The 21,324-nt window shown below is 42.4% G+C and overlaps 1 protein-coding gene across 1 annotated transcript in view; it reads right to left on the bottom strand.

Annotated features, from left to right (window-relative positions):
• pdgfd (platelet derived growth factor d) overlaps positions 1 to 13,626 on the bottom strand; it is a 53,028-nt gene extending 39,402 nt beyond the window's left edge. The window contains exon 1 of the mRNA XM_070970571.1: positions 13,071 to 13,626. Coding sequence (XP_070826672.1) covers positions 13,071 to 13,188 — 118 coding nt within the window. The 5' untranslated portion in view covers positions 13,189 to 13,626. The remainder of the gene's footprint in view (positions 1 to 13,070) is intronic.
• Positions 13,627 to 21,324: the final 7,698 nt, after the last annotated feature.

Genomic DNA, 21,324 nt, shown 5'->3' on the forward strand with positions numbered 1-21,324 from the left:
TGTCGGTGTGTATCTGACCTTCTATCCACCACTGGGATCACTTATCCTGCTGCAGGCTCCACAGTAGCACACAACGCCATCCTCCTGCCACTTCTTTCCCCTTCTCCTCTTCTATTCTCTCTCTCCTCTCCTTGTTCCTGCCTCTTAACTTTTCTTTCTGGCTCTCTCTCATTTTCCCCCTCTGATATCCAGCTAACAATGCCTTCTCCCGTTTCTTCTGTGCTCCTATCCATGTCCCCTATCCCCATTTCTCCCTCCTTCTCCTCTGTATTTGTATTCTCTACACTCGCGGCTCTCCCTTCCGCGCTCTCTGCTGCTCAGATACCAAATTCAGAGAGTAAATGATGAAATGAAAACGGGAGAGGGGAAGCTAATGAAGACAAGGGGAGACAGAGAAGGAGGGAGAGAGAAATGCTGAGGTACACAAATGGAGAATCAGAGAGAGTGAGGGAAATGCGGGGAGAAACGCTGACAGTCAGAGAAGGAAAGATAAAAGTGTTTGACAGTGGAGAGAAAAAAAAGAATCTTTTTCATTTGTGTCAGAGCACCATTGTCAGAGTAACAAAGACGTAGCTCTCACAGTGCACTAGAGGATTTCTCTCTCTCTCGCACACACACACACACACACGCACACGCACACACACACATAAAACACACAACATAAATACACAGTGTTTATCTCTTTCCTTCAGCAGGGATGAATCTCCTGGGGTGAACGAAGCTCCTGCTCTCATCTTTCTGCAGTGTCACTTCTGACATTTGTCATGTTCTCACCCTCACTTAGCCCGGGTGGCAGAACCCACTGGCATCTTCACATTTTTTCAGGCTCTCTATCTTGTCCTTTAAAGTTTCGGCAGGTGTTGAGAACATTTGATTCGTTGGTGTCTTTTTGGTGAGAAAACACCCGAAACTTGTAACTTGTACCTGTTGTACCATTTCAGAGGTTTCATTCGGGACCCACAAATAGTCCTTCACACACACTAAATGACTTAATTTCTCAACTCTGCACTAGCTGTTTTATGCTGGGCTTATAAAATACTACATGAACAGCTGCAGCACTGAGCGAAGGAAGCAGAGTTTCTAGGTGGGCTCAGCCTAAATGCAGTGCCATATTGCAGAGGGTCCACTGGGTTTATGTGGCAGTAAGTTGGTTGTGTCATAAAAGCGTAGCAGTGCACTTGTCTGCCTCGGCTTCCATCATCTGTTTATCCATCAACAGTTGTTCGGCCTGCCTTATCAAGTTGTCAGAGCCCAAAGGGATTTTGTCAAACTGCTTGTTTTGATATTATGTTTACAATGACAAAACAGAGAGAAGCATCAAGGGCTCACATCTGAGAAGCTGGAACCGGCAAATGTGTGCCATTTTGCTTCATAAATGACATAAACGATCAACTAATTGATTAATAGATTCAGCACTGCTTGACTCCATTTCTATGCCGCAGGCAGAGCCTAGTTACTCTGTTATTTTACTACTCCCCAAAGACTTTGTGGACGTGAGCAATTTTAAAGCAGCAACTCTCATCTAGTTGAGTAGGCTACGGCTGAATAGATTTCAGAGTTTTGGAACAATGGATTTTAGAGGACAGAACACAGACAAACACATATAACAGGCTGAAGCCTCTGAAGCCACATTACAGGGGAGAAATTTGTGATGGTGGGTCAAAGCTGTCATCAATCTGCCCAAACAGACAAGCATGCTTAGTTTGTGAAGGATACAGCACATTGTGTCTGCAAATCAGCCTGTTGTTACACCTATCCTTTGCTTTTATATGCATACTGAGGCAGCAACGATCGATCAGTTCAGTTCTGTGTTTAGGTCTGTGTGCCTCTTTGCACTTAACATTTACAAAGACAAACATGTGACATGATGCTAGACAGTTCACAAAACATATGAAAGTATGAAAGAGACATTTCCCTGTAAATCTGACAGCTTAAAAAAAACAGAAGAATTGAAGTGCTTAGGTGCTGGCGCATTTATTGCACCTTCTATAGCACTAAAATTTAGCATTGGAGTTCAGCAGCTTGATGGAGGCTGGGACAAACGATGGCTTCAAACGGTGTGATTTGCACATTGGCAGAGGTTCATATTCAGAGAGGAGGGGATGAAGAGTGCGCAGTGGTTTTTGTTGTTTTTTTTCATGACCGCCTTCCCATAAAGGCCCTGTTTGGGCTCGTATTCTTTCATCCCTATTATCACGTCTGATGATGCTCTCTAGGATTGCCTATTAGAACACCACCATGAGCTGCCTGCTCGCTCCATACAGCACCAGTTGCCTTTGAAAGTAAAGTCTCTGCTGCAGTCTGTCACACAGGTTATCAATGTGTGCTATCCAGCAAAGACCTCACCTCCATCAGCACCAGTGTGTAGATGTCTGTCACTGCAGTACACAGATGGGTCCATGTCCTTGTGGACTCAAAATCATAGTATAATCTGCAAATTTTCTAGTATAATTATTGGGGTGTACTTCCCTGCAGTCATTAGTGTACAATGTAAAGAGTATAGGTGATACCACACAAACTTGCGGGGCCTGTGTATTACTGTATTTAGTCTCAGACAGCATCCCTTTGACATTCACCTGCTGCATCCTATTAGCTAGAAAATAACAAAAAAAGCAGGTAGGGTGTTAAACACTGAACTTAAATTAATAAATAAGATTTGAGTGAAGGCTTTTGTGCTCTCAGGTGTTTAGAGACAGAGTGAAAAATGTCTTCAGCGCCACGTTCATGCTAACAGGCAAACAGATGTGCATCTAACATCGGCTTGGCTTCCTTCTTGAGCAGATTCTCAAGCTTCTCAACAAGTTTCTGGTAAAGACAGCACCATGTTTATACACTCATGGGACACATTTTGTGTATCAGATCTCAAGTAGAAGTCAGTTTGTTTGATTTTTGGTGCTCATCCAAGGTTAAAATTAGTTTCTTTCCAGGGTTCATATTAGCGACTGATTTCACCTCAAAGTTTTTTTGTGTTTGAAGTTTGAAAGCTCTGGTTTCCTGTGTTGGTCCCTTGCATTTGTAAGGAGATGCTGAAGTTCTTTTCAACTACTGACAGTTCTCCCTGTCTATATTTCTGAAGGCTCTTTAATTTCCTTTGTGATATACCGTATCATCAGGTATCGTTAGGTTAAATGACGGCATGCTTCTCGGTATCTTATGGTCACTGTAGCGTCATCAAGCTTTAATGCACAAAATCACATCAGAGTAAACCCACTACAGTCAACTAGACTTCACCACTGCACACACGGTCAGTCTGATCAAACTGGCAGCATCTGCACGACTGAATGAGTGGATGTTACAGGCATCAATCACCTGAACTGAGCCCGGTGCTGATCTCCTCCTCCAACTGACCGGCTGTTCATGACTAGAGGTCATTTGAAGTCCAAACAGTTCCTATTCTCATTTCTTTAACTGAAATAAGCTTCCTCCAAATAGTTTTTGTTCACTAGCTATGATTGGATTAAGCCACACTGGCGTATGCCTGTGACCTCCAACTGAAACCAGCCCTGATACCTGCTGAATAGCTGCACAGGAGATTCTTTTAATTCCCCTCGCAAGCCCCTAAGAAAGCCTGTTTCAATGCAGTGCCTCGCCTGAAGGGATACCAATGTTATTAACACACCACCTGCAACTACAGAGGCATTGTTACACACACAGGAGTTATTTGTGTAAATATTAAGTGTGCTGTATTATACAGGATGCTGCTCTGGCAGGGAGTGGTGGTCCAACACCTCACTGTAAGACACTGCTAATGCCTTTAAAATGTAGGCTTGTGATTTGATGCAGGAGTCCCCTTCAGTCCATCTGTAAGAGTTAAACTGTGCATTTGAACACTAAACTGCTGGATACACTATAACTCACTGTTGAACTGAAAGTCTCTTATACAGCCGAGTAGTTTTTGGAAAACTTTTAGCATTTCATACAGCATTTTGTGAGTTACTTTACTCAGTATACTTCATTTAAACTGTTTAAGTGAGGTTCCAGGTGGAGAGTATTTGTGTTAGCACAGATCTTTGCTGTAGGTCAGAGGACCACACAGCTTCTGCACCACCATCCATCTCCAAACGCACAAACACCATCCCTCTCTCTGCCCGTGTCTCTACCGAGCTCTCACAGATGGCTCAGCAGTTTTCTCGTGCATTTACTGTGGAGTCACATTGGCTTTGTTTGTCAAGGACTGAGACGGAGCGAACGCTGTGGGAGAAACTCACCATCCTGCTAATCTCCCTCCTTTTAAAACTGCGCACTCTCTTTTGCTCCTCTATTATCCTTCGCTCTTATTCAACAGTGTTTCTCTTGCTATTGGGTGTGCCTCCCTGCACGTTCACAAACTCCCTCCCTCTTTCCAAACTTTCTCTCTTTCTCTTCTTATCCCTCGCTCTCTTTCTTTTTTTCCACTTTTGCTGCTTATTCAGCACGCTCCCTCCCACTCCTGTTTCTCTTTTTGCGATGCTGTGCACCCTCTATCATTCTTTTCACACGTCAACCGTCTCTTTTCATATCTGTCACTCTCACGTTCAGTTATCTGTCACTCTCTCTCTCTCTCTCTCTCTCTCTCTCTCTCTCTCTCTCTCTCTCTCTCTTGCTTTCTTTCATCTGCTTGTCAGCTATTTCTGTGAAACTCACACATTGGCAGGTGTAAAAAGATCTTGTTACGGGATCATGGAGAAATTTATGTTGATAACGATCCTAAACTTGTAGATTTTTTTTGCTCAGTACAGTATGTGTAGATCTAACAGCCACAACAGAAGAGTTAAATGTTTACATTATATTATTCTATTTGTTATGATCATTAACTAAATTCTAGTTTAACTAATGAACTCTCTGGCTTCGGTCATTATCAGGATACTCTTGGCAGCATTATCAAATTATACGTCCTGATAGATATTGACATCAAAATGGAAAACATTATTGAGATCATTTTTCTTATGTCGTACCACCCAGCCATATTGGCAGGCTTTCCTCCTCTCCTCCTTCAGTTCTTCCTCTCTGTGTCACCCTGCTCAACCTCTCATCTCCCCTTCAATTATAACTTTTCACTTGTTTATTCTCCCATGTTTTCCAGTTCAGTTCATTAATTTCTGTGCCTCTTTCTTCCATCCTCCAGAGAAACTCCTTCTTTGCCGTCTTTATCGTCTTCATGTTCCTCATTTCATCTTCTCTTTCATCCACTGACCTAATCACTCTCCTCCTGCATCTCTCCCATCTTCTCTTTCCACTCGCCCTCCACCTCCTTCTCTCTCTCCCTCTCATTTTCCTGCTCGTCTGTTATCTGCATCCACTGCGCCAGTCAGATGGCTCAGCGACAAGGCCGACAAGGACTAAACATCTGTCTCCCTCTCTCGTTCTTTTCAGGCCTACTCTCTGTTTCTCCTCAACAGTAAACTGTGTCCTCAACTCTGCTCGATTTCAGAGTGGGAGCATTATTGGCTTATAAATTGAGTATAGCCAAAAGAAGACAGTACACATCACTGGAGATAAGTAAGACTGAGGACATTACAAGAACTTTGCATTAATAAGTCACTGAAGGAGCTGTCAGTATTTGCAAAGTGGATAAATTCACTCAGTTGCTCAGTTTATACAGCAATTTCTGTATTTATTTATTTATTTATTTTTTTTTTTTTACAGCTACAGCCAGCAGCTGCTTAGCTTAGCTTAGCTTCACTTAGCATAAAGCCTGCAAAGAGGAAAACTGGAAATCTGCCTCTCAGCAAGGAGGCAAATAAGTGTAAATGTGGAAGTGTTGCTTTAAGTTAGCCAGCATCAGCTAACGTTATGTGATTTTCAAGTATTGCTGGCACAAGCTAGCAGCAGGGAACATTCGGTAGATGTGCATTATTGTCTGATAACGTGGCACTGGTACCACTGCACAGCCCAGATACGGCATCTGACATCAAATCTACACACAGTTCACTCCTATGGCACATGAAACAATACCACATATAAACAGCTCAGAGTCAAAATACACAGAAAGCACATGTCCAGAACAATTGTCACGTCTCCCACATCGCAACCACGTGATTTAGCTGTACCACCGTTTGTTACTTCTGGGAGATGTTGTGGTAGTTTTGCTTTTAAATTCTTCACATGCAACTGAAGGAGAAAACTTTAGAGGCATTAGCCTTTCTGAAAGTCCACGTCAGGTCTTTGCTTCCTCTTATCTACAACTCCCCATTATAATTGGCTTAATCTTAGCAGATGATAAGAAGTGATGATGGCTCTTACCTGCACAAGAAATCAATGTTTTTCTGTATATTTGGATAATCTTGAGGAATTCATTCTCCTTTTAAACAATCACATTCGGGGCATGAGGTGAAGAAGCTTAATTATGTTTCCACTTCACTGAGTGCCCCCCCCCCCCCCGACGTGGGAAGCTGGATTTGTCAGTAGCCTTCATGAGTCGTGGTCGTGCCTGCTTTTGTTTTTCTTTTTTTCTGGATGCTTTGAGTTTTGATCAGATACTGAGATCAGATAATCTACTGATGTTTGGCACTATACTTTATATACTCCAAAAATACCTTATCTCCCCCCCTGCACTCCTCTATCAGCCCCGCTTCCTGCCGTCTCCTCCTTTATGCTCTGTCCATTTGGCTTGCCGTCGGTCTTACTATCTCTCTCCCCAAGCTGACGGGGCAGAAAAGTGGAGGGACAGGTCTTTTAACTCGGCATATCTCTCTCTACACACCTTTTCCCTCTCCTCCTCCTCTGTGCCCTCTAACTCTTCTAAGCTCCCTTCTAAACTTTCACTTCGCTACCGCTGCCCCCTCCTCCTAAAATGGGAGCGCAGCCACATATACGAGCCTACACCTATCTCCTCTCCACTCTCGCCGTCTTCCAAGGCATCATCTCACTCTTTGCCTCTCTCATGCTGTTGCACACACACTCCTCTCCTGTCACATTGTCAGAGTGGTCCCCTCCCTATTTTCTCTGTGCAGGGGAGGAAAGACGGTCTGCCAAATGTTTAGGGGTGGGGTGACTTTGGCTCATGCAGTTCTTGTGTTAAAAGTGTGTGCGTGTGAGATGTTTATTGGGGGATCCCCTTGCAAGGGAGATCCTGTAATTGTGTTTGCGTGTCTGTGTGCCGGTCTGGGTGGGCGAGCGGGGAGTACTTTCACGTCGGGTGTCCTGAGTGTGACTCATGATTTCCAATAACCTCAGTGACACTCCTCCCTGATGTCACCCCTTGTTTGTATTAAATTTAATACAGTGACACAAAGACATTTAGAACCCACTGACCCCACTGAATCAACCAGTTTGATCATCCGCCACGAGCAAATCTATGTATTCCTGCACCTCAAAACAAAGGCAAAAAATACACACTCTTATTTTACAAATTAGCTTGGATTTAGATTAGTTTCCAAGATCAAGAATCATTTTTGTATCTCAGCATTTAAGTCAGCAAGACGAGAAGAAGTCCTTAAGTACTTAGAAAAAAAGAAAAATGAAACTTCAACTGGGTAAAGAACACCTGCTGAGGAAGACTGTGTGATGATAATCAAAAGCTCCTTGAGGTGAGACTGTTTTGTCAAATCTACTTCTCTCACCTCGACTACAGTTAGTAAAAGGACATTTTTCTCTTTTGCTGCATATTTTATGTTTGGATGCTCGGGCATGTTTTTAAATGACTGCATATTCTTTGTGTGTGTGCGTGCGAGTGTGTGTGTGTTATCAGAGGCAAGGCCACTTTGAATTCTCAGACAGTCAAGGACCATGACATCATGACATCACAGTCACTGATATCACCAACGCCTTGCTCAAGAGAATAAGAGCACACATGCTTTTGTGAGCACAGCCATTCATACGGTGCTTGTCTGCATGTGCATATGGATGCTTTCTGCACAGCTTGTTTCTTTTTGTTGATGCCTCTGCGTCTGTGCCCCGTTTTAATAGCATGAATGCAGATCTTTTCAGTGCATCAACAATGGACATCAAAACGTCTGTTGGTCTACAAAGGTGGACTGAGTCTATTGTCCTTGTGCAGGTAGCTTTGTTTTGTGTGAGGGTGCCGGCCTGCATGTCTTGTGACACTGTTTGTCACATTATATTTGTTCACAGAGACAACAGGTTGAAAAAGCTTTTGATTAAAAAGAGCTGAGACAGATTGTGGGTGGTGGGGGTGGGGGGGCATGGGAAGATAAAGACAGAAATGAGAAAGGGAGAGATTGAAAGAGGAGGATCTGGAGAGAGGGAGTGATATGTAGTGAGGCACGGACTGATAAGACCGCACTGAGAGAGGAAGGCAACAGATAAGAGAGGAACTATTGGAAGAAAGAAGCGGAGGAATCGGAGAGACATGCCAGGAGCCTTTATAGAAGATGCTGTAGTTATGACACTGAATAGAAGTTCAATGTTTTCTCTCTTTAGCGCAGTGAGCATGATTGTGCATGATACAAACACTGTATGTTTGCAAGGTCGGTCTCTACAGGCAACATCTCAGCTGTTTGTACATGTGACAGTGTGTGTGTGTGTGTGTGTGTGTGTGTGTGTGTGTGTGTGTGTGTGTGTGTGTGTGTGTGTGTGTGTGTGTGTGTGTGCTTTCACACACAAGTAATGTGTGTGTAAATAATAGTTGCATAACTTTCGTTAATCTGAAAGTCAGCAGGCTTAGATAGATAAGATAGTGCACTTAATTCCCCAAAGTATTTCACACATGGCCTTGTACGCAGTGTTATGCAACGCCTCAGTGTGTGTTGATGTGCACAAAAGTGATTTAACATTCGTAGCATCACCAGCAAAGATGCAGGGCTGCAACTAACAAGTATTTTCACTGCTGGCTGATTATTTTCTCGATTAATTGATTCGTTTTTTGGTATGTAAAATGTCAGAACATGGTGAAAAACGTCCATCAATGTTTCCCAAAACCCAGATGACGTCCTCAAATGTCTTGTTTTGTCCACAACCCAAAGATCTCCAGTTTACTGTCATGGAGGAGTAAAAATTGCGCAAATCGATCATCAAAAAGATTGGTGATTAATTCCGTAGTTGACAATTGATTAATCGTTGAACCTCTTATCCAGTCGCGCTCCTCTAAATCTCCAGCAGAGGGCAGTCACAAATTGGCAGCCAGTGCCAAACATTTTCTTGTGTTACGATGCATCAGAGCAGCTCAGAAAAGGCTCAGTTTTAAAGTAAAAAATCAGAATTTTTTTTTAGTAGTGAATGGGATGCTAGTTAATTCTCAGACTGTGTTTTTGTCTGGGTTACAGGGTAGACATCTGACTACTGTATGATCACACACACACACACACACACACACACACACACACACACACACACACACACACACAGACAGTCATGTGTAATAAGTTTTATCCTTTCGATGTCATCTGCTCTCTTCAGCAGAAATGAGAGGTTGTTCAGAGCAGAAAGACTGAGTGTTTACTTTGTTCTGTGTGTCTACATGTGTATTTTTTTCTATAAATACACACTGCCTCCCCCCCACGTCTCACCCCATCCAACCTCTTAAATGCCCACCCAGCCACACTTCAATGGCAGGCAAAAAGAACGAGCAAAAGGCTGAACAAACACAGGAGAAAAAACCTTGGGGGGGAATTCCTTGAAGTGAGCTAGGACATTCTGTCACACACACACACACACACATACACACACACACACACACACACACATTCAAATACACAAAGGTACACACACGGGCACATTCAGAATGGTAAATGGATGAGTGAAAGCTGCGGAGCCCCTATCAGCTTGAGGTTCACTCCTGCACATGAAAACACAGCTAATCAGCACCAGTCAATCAAATAACGGAACTAAGCTCTCATATTCCACATAAGCCGACTGTAAATGTATGAACACAGTGACACACATACACACACACACGCAAAGATAACTTGTTGGCACTATGGATTTTTGTAAGACTATGTGCAGTGGATTAAAGAGCTGTTTAAAGCCTGTGCAGCATCTAACAAGCAGTCTGTCTCAGTAGCAGCTATCACAGTGACTCACAGTCATTGTGCAACAAAAGATCATCAAGAGATCAAAGAATTCACTTTGAGGAAGTCGGTCTGATTTGATATTAGCCGAACCTAAAGATGACTTCAGAGAGAGCTGTCCCTGAGCGAGTGTTCAAAAAAAAGTTATGCCATCTCATCTTTAAAGCTCCTGTGATAGAACAATTACGCTCCATTCTCATAATGGCTGCAGGTCGAGGTGTGATTGATATGCTGACCCTCTGATACTGTGCAACACTATCACGTCTCCCTCTTGAAGTTATTATGAAGATGAAGCATGTTTTCCGGTCAATGTCTGAGGGCGGAAACTTGGAGAACAACTGGCTCCTAAATGTTAACGGCCATCTTTTGCTACACTGAGTGTACTAAACCAATCATTTCCTGACATTATTATTACAGGGAGTTCCCAAATTTTGGATTAGCTTGACAGATGGCATGTGTAGACAGCTCAGGGATATGTGCAACACTGAGACGGGTTTTTCGTTTGATTTCAGTTTTACCAAACAACACACAAACCTTAAAGGACTTAAGGTTTTAGTGGCATGTAGAGGTGACGTTACAGATGGCAACCACATGAATACCCCTCGCTTCACCCTCCCCTATTGGGCTGCTAAATATGTGGAAAACATGAAAGGCCATCTCTGCAACCTGTGTTTGGTTTGTCCATTCTGGGCTACTGTAGAAACATGGGATTCTATGGAAGTGGACCTGCTCCCTCTGCAGATATAAAGAGCTCATTCTAAGGTAAAATAAACACACCAGTTCTTATTTTCAGGTGATTACACACAAACGAAAACATACTTATGAATATTATATTCAATTTCTGCCAATAGATTCCCACTAAATCCAACACACTGGTCCTTTAAGTATGTGTTTATATGGAGAAAAGTATTTATTCAAGGCCTAGTGTGGGTTTGAAACACAAACTGAGAGGCACTCCTGCTCCAACACAAAGAAGTCTTTTTCCTTTTAAAGGAGATGTTGAGGCAAAGTGCATTTTAATGAGAATCTGATAATATGTAAAAAAAAAAATGAATAAGAATTGATGCATTGTAAGTGCTGACATATGTTGCTAAAGTGAAGTGTTTAAATGTAGGAGGAAAACAAGCAAAAACTCATTAAAAGTTTGTGAAAATGACAAGGGTGAACAAGAGCCAATAAGAAATAAATGCACATGATGCCATTTCTGCCGTGGATGAGCAGAAAAATGCATGGCCAGGCTCAAAAGAGTGGGGTGCAGCAGCAGCAGCAGCGGCAGCCACAGGACCTGCAGGACGAACCCAAAGCTCACAGCCAGTGTGTTCATGGTTTCTGTTAAGATTAACTCAAACGCGATACACAAGGTCCTCTGTGAATGACAGCTTTCTGATGTCATGTTCAAATTTTGGGTGATTACGAGTTTGCCACAGATAGCTGGCTCACCGACTTCCTTCCTCACCGTCTGACGTATCATCTTGTGTTTCCCATGTTCCCCCTGAAGTTCCAGGGAACATGACGCCGCTGACAGAAAGCGAAATAAAACGCACCATTAGCTTGAATAAAGTTCAGGGTTTCTCCGGGTTTGAACATTGTTGAATGTTGGATAACATCAGTACACAAGTCAGCAAAATATTTAACAGAGGTCTAGTTGTTTTCATCATTATAATGCAGAATGTTACATATAATGGCTTTAAATGCATAATACATGAAATAACAAGGCAAGAGGAGATTTTCTGTTGAGCTAAGATGCTGATCCGATAAAAACTAATAAAACAGATATTTAGAAAGAATCATAAATGCATGTTGGAGCTTTAGTGCTGCCCTCTCATGATCTTCCTTTTCTTCTCTCATTCAGTGAGAGAACAGACTTTTTATCCTGCTGCTGTTTTGAATCTCGACCCGAGTTAGTGCAGCTGTCGCCGTCATACAGTATCAACTTTTATTTTGTAACAAGCCTTTGTCTTCTCTCCTCTCTCTCTGCTCTGTCTCATGGCATTTGGACACACACTTGTGACTGGACTGGACCCAGCAACTGTTTTGCTTCTGACAAGTTGCGATCCATCAGTCAAACATCTGTGGATGCTACTCGCTCAAGTTAAAACAACGAAACTCGGACGGTGGCTTCTCAAGGGGTGTTTAGACTCTTCAGGTTCGGTTCATATAATGATTCATCGTGTGCAGTTACATGCAAGAACAAAACAATAATCTGAACTTCACAAAGACGCAGAGGTATTTGATGGGGAGCAAAGGTCACTGAAATGTCGTCTACTTAGTGTGTCCATGTTATTCTTTTGTTATAACTACACACAGGAGGAGTGAGAGGTGAAACAGGCCTCGGGGGCAGTCGTCCAGGTTAGAACCTAATACAGTGGTATTTTCATGTTTGCCTGCCAAAAGCAACCCTGCAGCTGTGTGTGTGTGTGTGTGTGTGTGTGTGTGTGTGTGTGTGTGTGTGTGTGTGTGTGTGTGTGTGTGTGTGTGTGTGTAATTGAAGGCACTGTAGCACCGTGACTTTAGCCTCAGGGCCGAGTGAAAAGTAAGCATGGCGCACCTGCAGGAAGTTAGATAGGCAAGAGGGAATCTGAAGACTTCAGTGAAGGAGAGATGCACGGCAGCAAAGTCCCACTTAACTGGCTGCCAGCACACAGCTGTCTCACACATGCATGCTCCTTAATAATAATAATGATAATGATGATGATCCTCCTCCTTCTCCACAGCGTTGTTACTACTTTGCATCATTTAACTTTTTTTTTTTTTTTTTGTTATCATCAGTGTGTCAACAGGTCATTCACCACAACAAACAACATCAGTCATTTGATCCACTTACAAGCAACCGATGTCCGCTCAGGCCAGAAACATATTTCCTATTAAATTGAAATATCTCGATATGTACGAGTTCCTCTCATATCAGTATTGTTATTAAAAGACAAAACAGCCAATGATGCACATATGCATTATGCACTTATCTAAACTTTATAATGGAAAGGGACAAAAAGTCAAGTTACAAACAGAGCTACAGTAGTAACACCACTTAAGAAAGTTCCTAAAAGATGCTCATGAAAGATAAACGACATAAACAGGCAACAAGCACAACAGCAGCAGAATGAAATGATAAACACTTCTCACCGTCTCTCCTGTTGTTGCCCCTCATCACTTTGGCGGTGGAGACCTGAGCCCTCCCGACCCCGGCCACAGTCCCCAACAACAAAAGCATCCACATCTGGAAAGCCACCGCTCCACTCATGGTGATTAGAAACTCTACAACGCACGCTTTAAAAGAACTTCGCAGATGTCCTCTTCACCTTGCAGTGGCTCAGAGAAAAGATGATTTATTTAAAACATGCAGCGACCAAGAAAGATCTTGTCCAAACTAACTTTCCATTCAGCAACTTCAAGCTCTGTCCGCAAATTGAGCGTCCCGTGCCTGACGCCTGGTGCACACGGTGCCTAAGAGCCCCCAAATCCTAGTGTTTGTCTTCTGAAAGTTGCGCGCACAGACACCGAGAGCAAAACTCCGAAACTCTGAAGCGCAGGTGGAGGTTGATATAGCTCCGTTCACGGTCAGACATGAGCCGAGAGGCGCCGGACTTCTTATCGCCGTGGAGGAAAGAAATTCTGGTCAGTCACTGAGAAATATCCCGCATAGTTTACCAGTTTCTGCCTTACGCGTCTGGGCCGTGAAAGTCAGCGCGTCAAACTTTGCCAACTGAGCGATGCGCGCTCACGGCGTACGCGCGCGCGTGCTATGTGGGAGTGTAAATGAGTGAGATGCTCGGGCGGGAGGTCAGAGAGGGAGAGAGAAACCATACCTAAAATGCACTTTAGTTTGGGGGAAAGTAGTTCAAATCATGACATTCACTACAGCTTATCCGATGTTTTAACTCGATCTATCCATCTATCCGTCTGTCGATCTGTTGTAATATTATTGGCAAACTTTCTCTTTCATAGTGCACTGAGGAAATGCACCACAGAGGAAACATTTGTAGGAAACCCTCAGAGAGCTCAGGGAGGGTCACCACAGCCAGACACAGGAGAGGAAACATACCGTGAGCGAACTCAAGAGGGGGGAAGTCTCTTGAGTTTGCTCTTGAGCAGCAGGCAGAGAGCTAAGGAAACAGCTGACATGAGCTCACTTGGATTCTGGTGACAGAAGATCGGCCATTACCTTTTAGTGCATACCGCATAAAATTCAGGGTTAAAGGAGGACATACAGATGGCATAGGCTGTGTGTTATGGGAGCCTTAATGTATATAGAATTACATTGACAACAAGCTCACACTGCCTTGTTGTCAATGGAATGAAATATTTTAATAATGAAGGTAACAACTAAGAATTACTTTAAGTGACGCCCTCCCTCAGCCTGCTCCCTTTGATGTTTTTTTTTTTTTTTTTTTTTCCCCACAGATCATACACTGTTTAAAATATGCTGTCGCTACCCATCTAACACAACACAGATGACATGATTGCACTTGTTGGGGATTCTAATAAGTAAAGCCTGGAAATGGATTGCCAGGAATCATTCAATAGGCAGCTCTGTACAAGCCAAGGGCAGCCCGTTTCAGGCCAGCATTATGTTTGAGGTAATTTTAGTAAGTACATTTCAGACTGATTTATCCAGCATTGTAAAATATCAAGCTGTTGCATGCTTTATTTTGCAGCAAAACAAAGCAGTGCCATCAACACTTCCACTGAGTTTATAAATGTGTTTCTGACCAGACTAATTCCCATCAAGGAACGCTCGCACGCTAGCTTTCCTCCTCGCCCCCCCTTTCACTTTCTCTTTTCCTCACTCAACACACACTTACCGTCAGCGTCTCCCCCTTCACTCTCATTTCTTGCCGTCCATATCCACGCGTACCATCACGTCTGCGTTTTCAGAGTTATTTAGACTTTATGGGATGAGCTTGGCAACTTCAGGTTTCTGCTGACTCAGCACAAAGCCCTTCCCATTACCACAGCAATTGGCTAATGAGTAATGCAGCACCTTAAAAAAAAACTTAGAACCACTTAGGGAATGATATAGGTTATTAATAGAGAGAGGAAATTAATTAAATTTAAAAAGCTATTAGACTACCCTGCCGAGCTTCAAAGGCGTACGCACCCGGGGAGTGAATCTGTAAGCACACATAAGGATCGCCGCAAGGCACAATTGTATCATACACCATGCATGCTCATGATGCACACGCATGCACGCACACATGCACAGTTTCACCCCCCGACACACAGATACATTTGAATCTTTCACCCTGCTGAAACTGTAATGTGCTGTGGCCGTAAAAATAGACACATAGGCAATAACCTGGAGATCAACTCAGGCAATAATTTCACACATGGAGGAAGTAAATCAGGTTCTAAACAGACATGGTGCACCATGAGAAAATACTGTAAATACTACTTTTAACAGTGGGATGCTCAGTCATACTGCTTGACTTTACAGTGCAGTGTCAGTATCAGAAGTAATCTTTCTCTTACTGTATTTTCCACTCTTTCTTTCTGTGTGTGTGTGTGTGTGTGTGTGTGTGTGTGTGTGTGTGTGTGTGTGTGTGTGTGTGTGTGTGTGTGTGTGCATGTGTGTGTCCACAGCATGTGTCTGCTTGATCTGGCATTAGTCTTGTCTTCCCTAAAGCGACCTCACGGAGCACATACTGTGAAGTAACCTCAATGTCTATAATGTGTGTGTCTGCGTGAAAGGGGGTGACAGGCTTGCTTCAAGGCAGATACATCAAGCACTAAATTAAAAGGTGCTGGTTTAATCCCCGTCACTGATAACCTGTTGTAATTGCTGAAGTGCCCTTGAGCAGAACTCTGCGCAGCACTGTGTGTGGACGCTTCATTATTGAAGCAAGTGTTCAGTGTGAATAATCAAAAGATAATTCTGTATGAATCAATCAATGCTGCATAATAAATGGCACTTTGAAAGCCATGAAAAATGCAAGTTTATACCTGGTTGTAGCTTTGTGCTTTGCCCTGTAACAGATTTCACAACTGGTTTACCCTGGAGATCCTGATCCTAAATGGGAGATTATACAGATTAGCTTTCCTGCAGCCACTGAGGCTTATTGGTTTTCTTTTGTGGTATGACAGGTGATCCCTGCCTGTTTTTAACCTTGATTATGCAACCAGTATGACTGTGTATGTACAAAAAGGTTTCTGACTTCTAACTGTGAAAAATAGCATCTTTGTAAAACAAAATGAAAGAATAACAAAGAAGTGGCACAAACCATTTGATGTCAATGTTGGCTTCTTGATGTGTTTCTTTATCTGTTCTTTTGTGTTAGAAAAGGCAGAATCCTGGGTAAACAAAGCCAACACTGGCATCGCTAAATGCCACTTCAAATACCTTTGACAAATTTTGTCCTTGTAATTTAGCTGGATTGTCCTGTTAATGTATTGTTCTTGCATGAAAGCATGCATAAAGATACTGTTAGTGCTTGTACCTTTCTGATAGTCCATTATGGTTTTCATGCACCGTGTACCTTCCTTACTGTGAAGTGTTACCAAAGACTTTAGACAAGCAAGGCTCATTTCAGAGCCATAGGTGCTATCCACTTCTCTCTCCATTTCATACACACACACACACACACACCCTTGCTCACACACACTATTATTATAGAGTTTTTGGTTTTGGTCCAACTGGGCTGGTTTCCCAGAATTGGTGTGGTCCTGATAATATATCCATGAATGTGTATGTGTGTCCATGGACATACACATCTGTGTGTGTGTGTGTGTGTGTGTGTGTGTGTGTGTGTGTGTGCGTGCGTGCGTGCGTGCGTGTGCATGTGGTCTGATAAAAGCCATATTCATAATATGAATAGCAGACTTCTTCAGGTGGTGTTTCTGGGGCCAGCATCTGATCAGTCGTGATATGAGGACTTTGGCAAAAGATGGAAAGAAAAAGAAAGAGCACAAAGAGAGAGAACCATTGTCTCATTTGAGAATGAAAAACAGAAACCGGAATCAAAATGAGGCCAAAGCGTTCTTTTGGAGGAGAGAGGACAGAGAAGGGAAGGAACTGAATGTCAGGGCTTGATGTAGAGAGACAGACGGTGCATCCGGTCAGTCATCACATGATCATATGATCGTTTTTACTGTATGCCACATGGAATAACTTCTCTGTGAGTCTGTTTCTCATATAATCTTTATGACACTAATGTAAAACACACAGAAAAAAGTGTGTCCACTCAGTGTGTTCACAGTCGTCACCTGTCCTGCATGCCTGTGCATGTCTGCATATGTACAGTAGTGTAGGTGTAGAAAATTGTTGTGTCGGTCATTGATATTTTTTTCTAAATGTCCAAATTTAAGAGAGTCTTCTCTGGCTTTTAAAATACAGAAACATGTTCATGTTCAACGTCTCTGCAGACACTTGACATCAGACGTGCTCCTCCACTAACAGCCCAGACATCACAAGTCAGAGATGAGTTGTGCAAAGAGCATTGTTCTCTTTTGTTCTCTTTTTCTTTTCTCTGCCTTTTCCCTCTTTTGTCCTCCCTTCCTCATTCCCTGCTTACCTCTTCATCCCTCCATCTTTTGGCTTAATGTCAGATGAAGGGGGATTAGCTTTTGTCGAGGGAGACGTGACTGGGGTTTTAGTGTGGATGTGTGTGTGTGTTGGTGTATATGCATGTACCTACTGACCAAAAGCTTGGGAGTAATCACATAAAAACTGCAGTAGCCTTTACTCATTAAGTCGAACAAGCAGCCAATAAAATGTTAAAGTGAGCTCTAAAATGAACAGGCATTAAATAAAAGGAAAATAAAATGGTGGGAGATCTCATCTCCCAGTGCATTTTGAGCATAATAAAACTATTTATTCCATTTTTGCATGTAGAAACTCAGCTTGTGCATGTGCAGTCGGGTAGAAGCAGTCCAAACATGAATCTGCATTGTGTTGAAACTGAGTGTTTAGACCACACAGAGCACACAGGCGTTCAGAAGGAGTGTTTTGAGACGTTTCTATGATCATTGTGATACTTATTTTCTGCAGATACCTGTTATTATTGCAGAACTTTGGAAGTGACACCAATTCAAGCTGACCACAGCAGCTTTTCTCTTTGAAGAAAGAAACTTACCAACTTTTAACAGCCACTTTGAAACCAGCAGGGGGTCACTCTTTGATTCTAAAGTGATCCTGTTTGGGCCTAGCGCCGCCTTAAAATCCCACTGATCTGCCCTAATTGCAGATACAAGTTAATTTCTGTGAAAGTCTTTGGTGTTTTTCTGCTTTCTTTTATAAGAACATAAGAAATGTTCGACTTGATAGGGGACAATCTCTAAATGATCTGTCAGCCCATCATTTATTTGATTCTATATAGATTTTGGTTGTCGAAGTAAAGCAACACATTACCTTCAGCTGTTGTTTAATTTCCTGAAAGTTGTCAAAGTGTCTGTTCAGGTCAGAGTGGCTGCTTCCTCCAGATTCTCACAGTTACCTGCCTTTCTTGGCTACCCTCTGGGAATCTCTTAATGAGCTCAACATCTGTGTGTGTATTAGCATGCAAGTGTGTGCCTCTCATTGTGTGTGTGTTACAATATGAGCAATGAGGCATGAAGTTCTTGAAATGGTGGTTTCATGTGCTGCGTTTGCATTGTTTGAGTGTGTAGGAGGGGAGAGAGGTGAGTGCACATCACTGGAGGATGTGGGTGTGTGTGTTTAGGTAAGTGCGGTAAGTGTGTGTGTGTGTGTGTGTGTGTGTGTGTGTGTGTGTGTGTGTGTGTGTGTGTGTGTGTGTGTGTGTGTGTGAGACCAGGTATTTGTCACGTTGTGGGGACAAAAATCTGTTTACACAGTCACATTGTGGGGACTCACCTCCCTTATGGGGACAAAATGCAGGTCCCCTTAATGTAAATCGTTAAATTTTAGGGTGCAGACTGAGGACAGGGTTACGGGTTAGGTAAGGTTAGATTAGGTACAGGGTTAGGAACAGGCAAATAGTGGTTATGGTTAGGGTTAGGGTTAGGGTTAGGGTAAGGCTCCAGAAAATGAATGTAAGTCTATGTAATGTCCCCACAAGTGATATAAACACAACTTGTGTGTGCGTGTGTTCTGACATGCTCCGTTCAGCTGTGCTCCACTCCCAGTTTTCAGTAATTAGAGTTTCTGTAACTCCAGGCTGAGTTATGGCATCCTGTAGTCAGAGGGATGTGACCCTGTGGCTATCTGTGCGTGACGCATATTCACCATGAACGCACACAGTCTTCACACATTACGTTCACGTGTGAATCAGAATTCATTTCGGCAACTAAAAGCGTGATGCCATATTTACTGATGACCTTTTGAAAATTAAGCATCTTACTAAATTCAGGTTAACCTTTGCAATCAAGACCTGTGATAAAAGCGTTTTTTGTTGTTGGGTTTTTTTTTCAGCAAATATAAAAGGCATCATGACATTTAGGCTCTTGAAAGTTTGTCAGACAATCATGTTTTTGGAGTGTCTCTTGAACACAGTAAACAGAGTTAAAGTGATAGTCCTCTCAAAACATATTCAGCTGATCTTTCTGGAGAAAGGAGATTGTGGTAAACCTGATTTGATGCCAAGTGGACTCTAATGGGGACCAAGTGGGAAATATTATTGTAACCATCCACAGAGCATCTCCTTCTCTGACCCCCCCCCATCCTCAGTTTGCCCTAATTAGTGATATTTTGTAGTGTTTTCTGGTTTAACACAACACTTCTCAACACCATCTAAATCCTAATCTAGTATGTTTTAGCATATACAGAACATGCGCTGTTGGTGTACCTTAGAGCACTTCCTCTACTCAATTTAAGGACAAACAAATAAAAAACACTGTATTTTCAGGAATTTAAAATGAAGGTGGAGTTTTTATGGACAATATTTTAGTTTTTGTTATTGTTTTGTGTAACTGAATCTCTTGTTATAGCAGCCTCGGGGTATTTAGAACCTCTCAAAAAAAAAGTTTTCAGTGAAAGAATATGTGCGCTAAGGTCACCATTACAAAACCTTGTTATTTGCTCTTTTGGGTTAATTTGAAGCATCATTGGCTGTTATCATTACAGCAGCTACACTGTATTATTTTACAAGGCCAGAATTAACTTACAACGAAAGGTACAATATTTGTGTAATTGCATGATTTGTTCTTGTCGGCTTTTGCGACTGCTATTGCATTTCCGTGTCTGTGTGTGTTTGTGTAAATGTGTGTTTCGTGCGTGCTTGTTTGTAGTCTGGTTTGTTTGCAGCAGATTATCAGTAGGTAGGTGTATTAAGCTGGCTTCATATACAAGGCGAGGGGAGGATTATTATGACAAGCTTATCTGTCCTCTGATTCTCTGCGCTCCACTGACACAGTTCTCTTACCAACACACACATGCACGCACTGAAGTCATACTCACCGACATGCATAAATTCAAGTATGCACATGCAGACACTTCTGAATTAGACCAATGCACACACAGGCCAATCACAGGAGCATATAATAGGCCGTGTGGTACTGGTAGCATAATGAGCATATGTACTGAAAATAGCCTCTCAATGCATGAGGACACAGACACTCATACTCATACATAACAAACATAGAAACACACACACACACACACACACACACACACACACACACACACACACACACACACACACACACACACACACGTACTGTAAATAAAATGGAAGCACAATCAACCTCCAACACAGCACTGCATGCACATGTGCTCACGCTGTCTCTCTCTCACACACACAAAACAGCACATTTAGTAAAAAACATGGATTAATACACCACTTCCACCTACAAACAAAACATTGAGCATATACAACGCCCCCCCCCACAGAGCTGATGAGACTTAATTGCCTTAGCTCCTTATTATCAGGCACAAAGAAGAGTCATAAAACGTGAAATTAAATCCTTTACGGTCATTACAGGAATATAAAACACTTTATTTAGTGCCTAAGCATTAAATACCAGAATAAAACACAGATACATTCTGCTCACCAGGATTGAGATGCAATTTAGGTTGGAAAAGTAGTATTTCCAATTGTTTCCTTAAACATAAATGCTTTCTTGGATTTTATAAGACTTAATCTTTTATACAACCTACATAATTGTGACTTTCTGCATGATTTACCTGCTCAAGAAAGTAGTGCATTCTTCAAAGTCTGTCATTTGTGACTAAAAAGTCTGAGAAAAGAAATTAAAGTTCTGAAAATTTTCTTTGATCAAATGCAATTTTTCTGTAAACTGTGCTCAGTTAACTTCATCATAGTTGTATTTCATCATGTTGGAGCAGTCACTGTCAATGCAAAATAAAAATACAGGAGAACGGTCATGAGCCAAGAAGAACATACTCAAATTCACATCCATATTCAAAGGCCAGGCCATGAACTCGATGAACAGCTGACTCATGTGGTGGAGGTTGGTAAAACTAAGT

Source organism: Chaetodon trifascialis, chromosome 9, assembly GCF_039877785.1.
Source record: "Chaetodon trifascialis isolate fChaTrf1 chromosome 9, fChaTrf1.hap1, whole genome shotgun sequence".
NCBI classification, from domain to species: Eukaryota; Metazoa; Chordata; class Actinopteri; order Chaetodontiformes; family Chaetodontidae; genus Chaetodon; species Chaetodon trifascialis.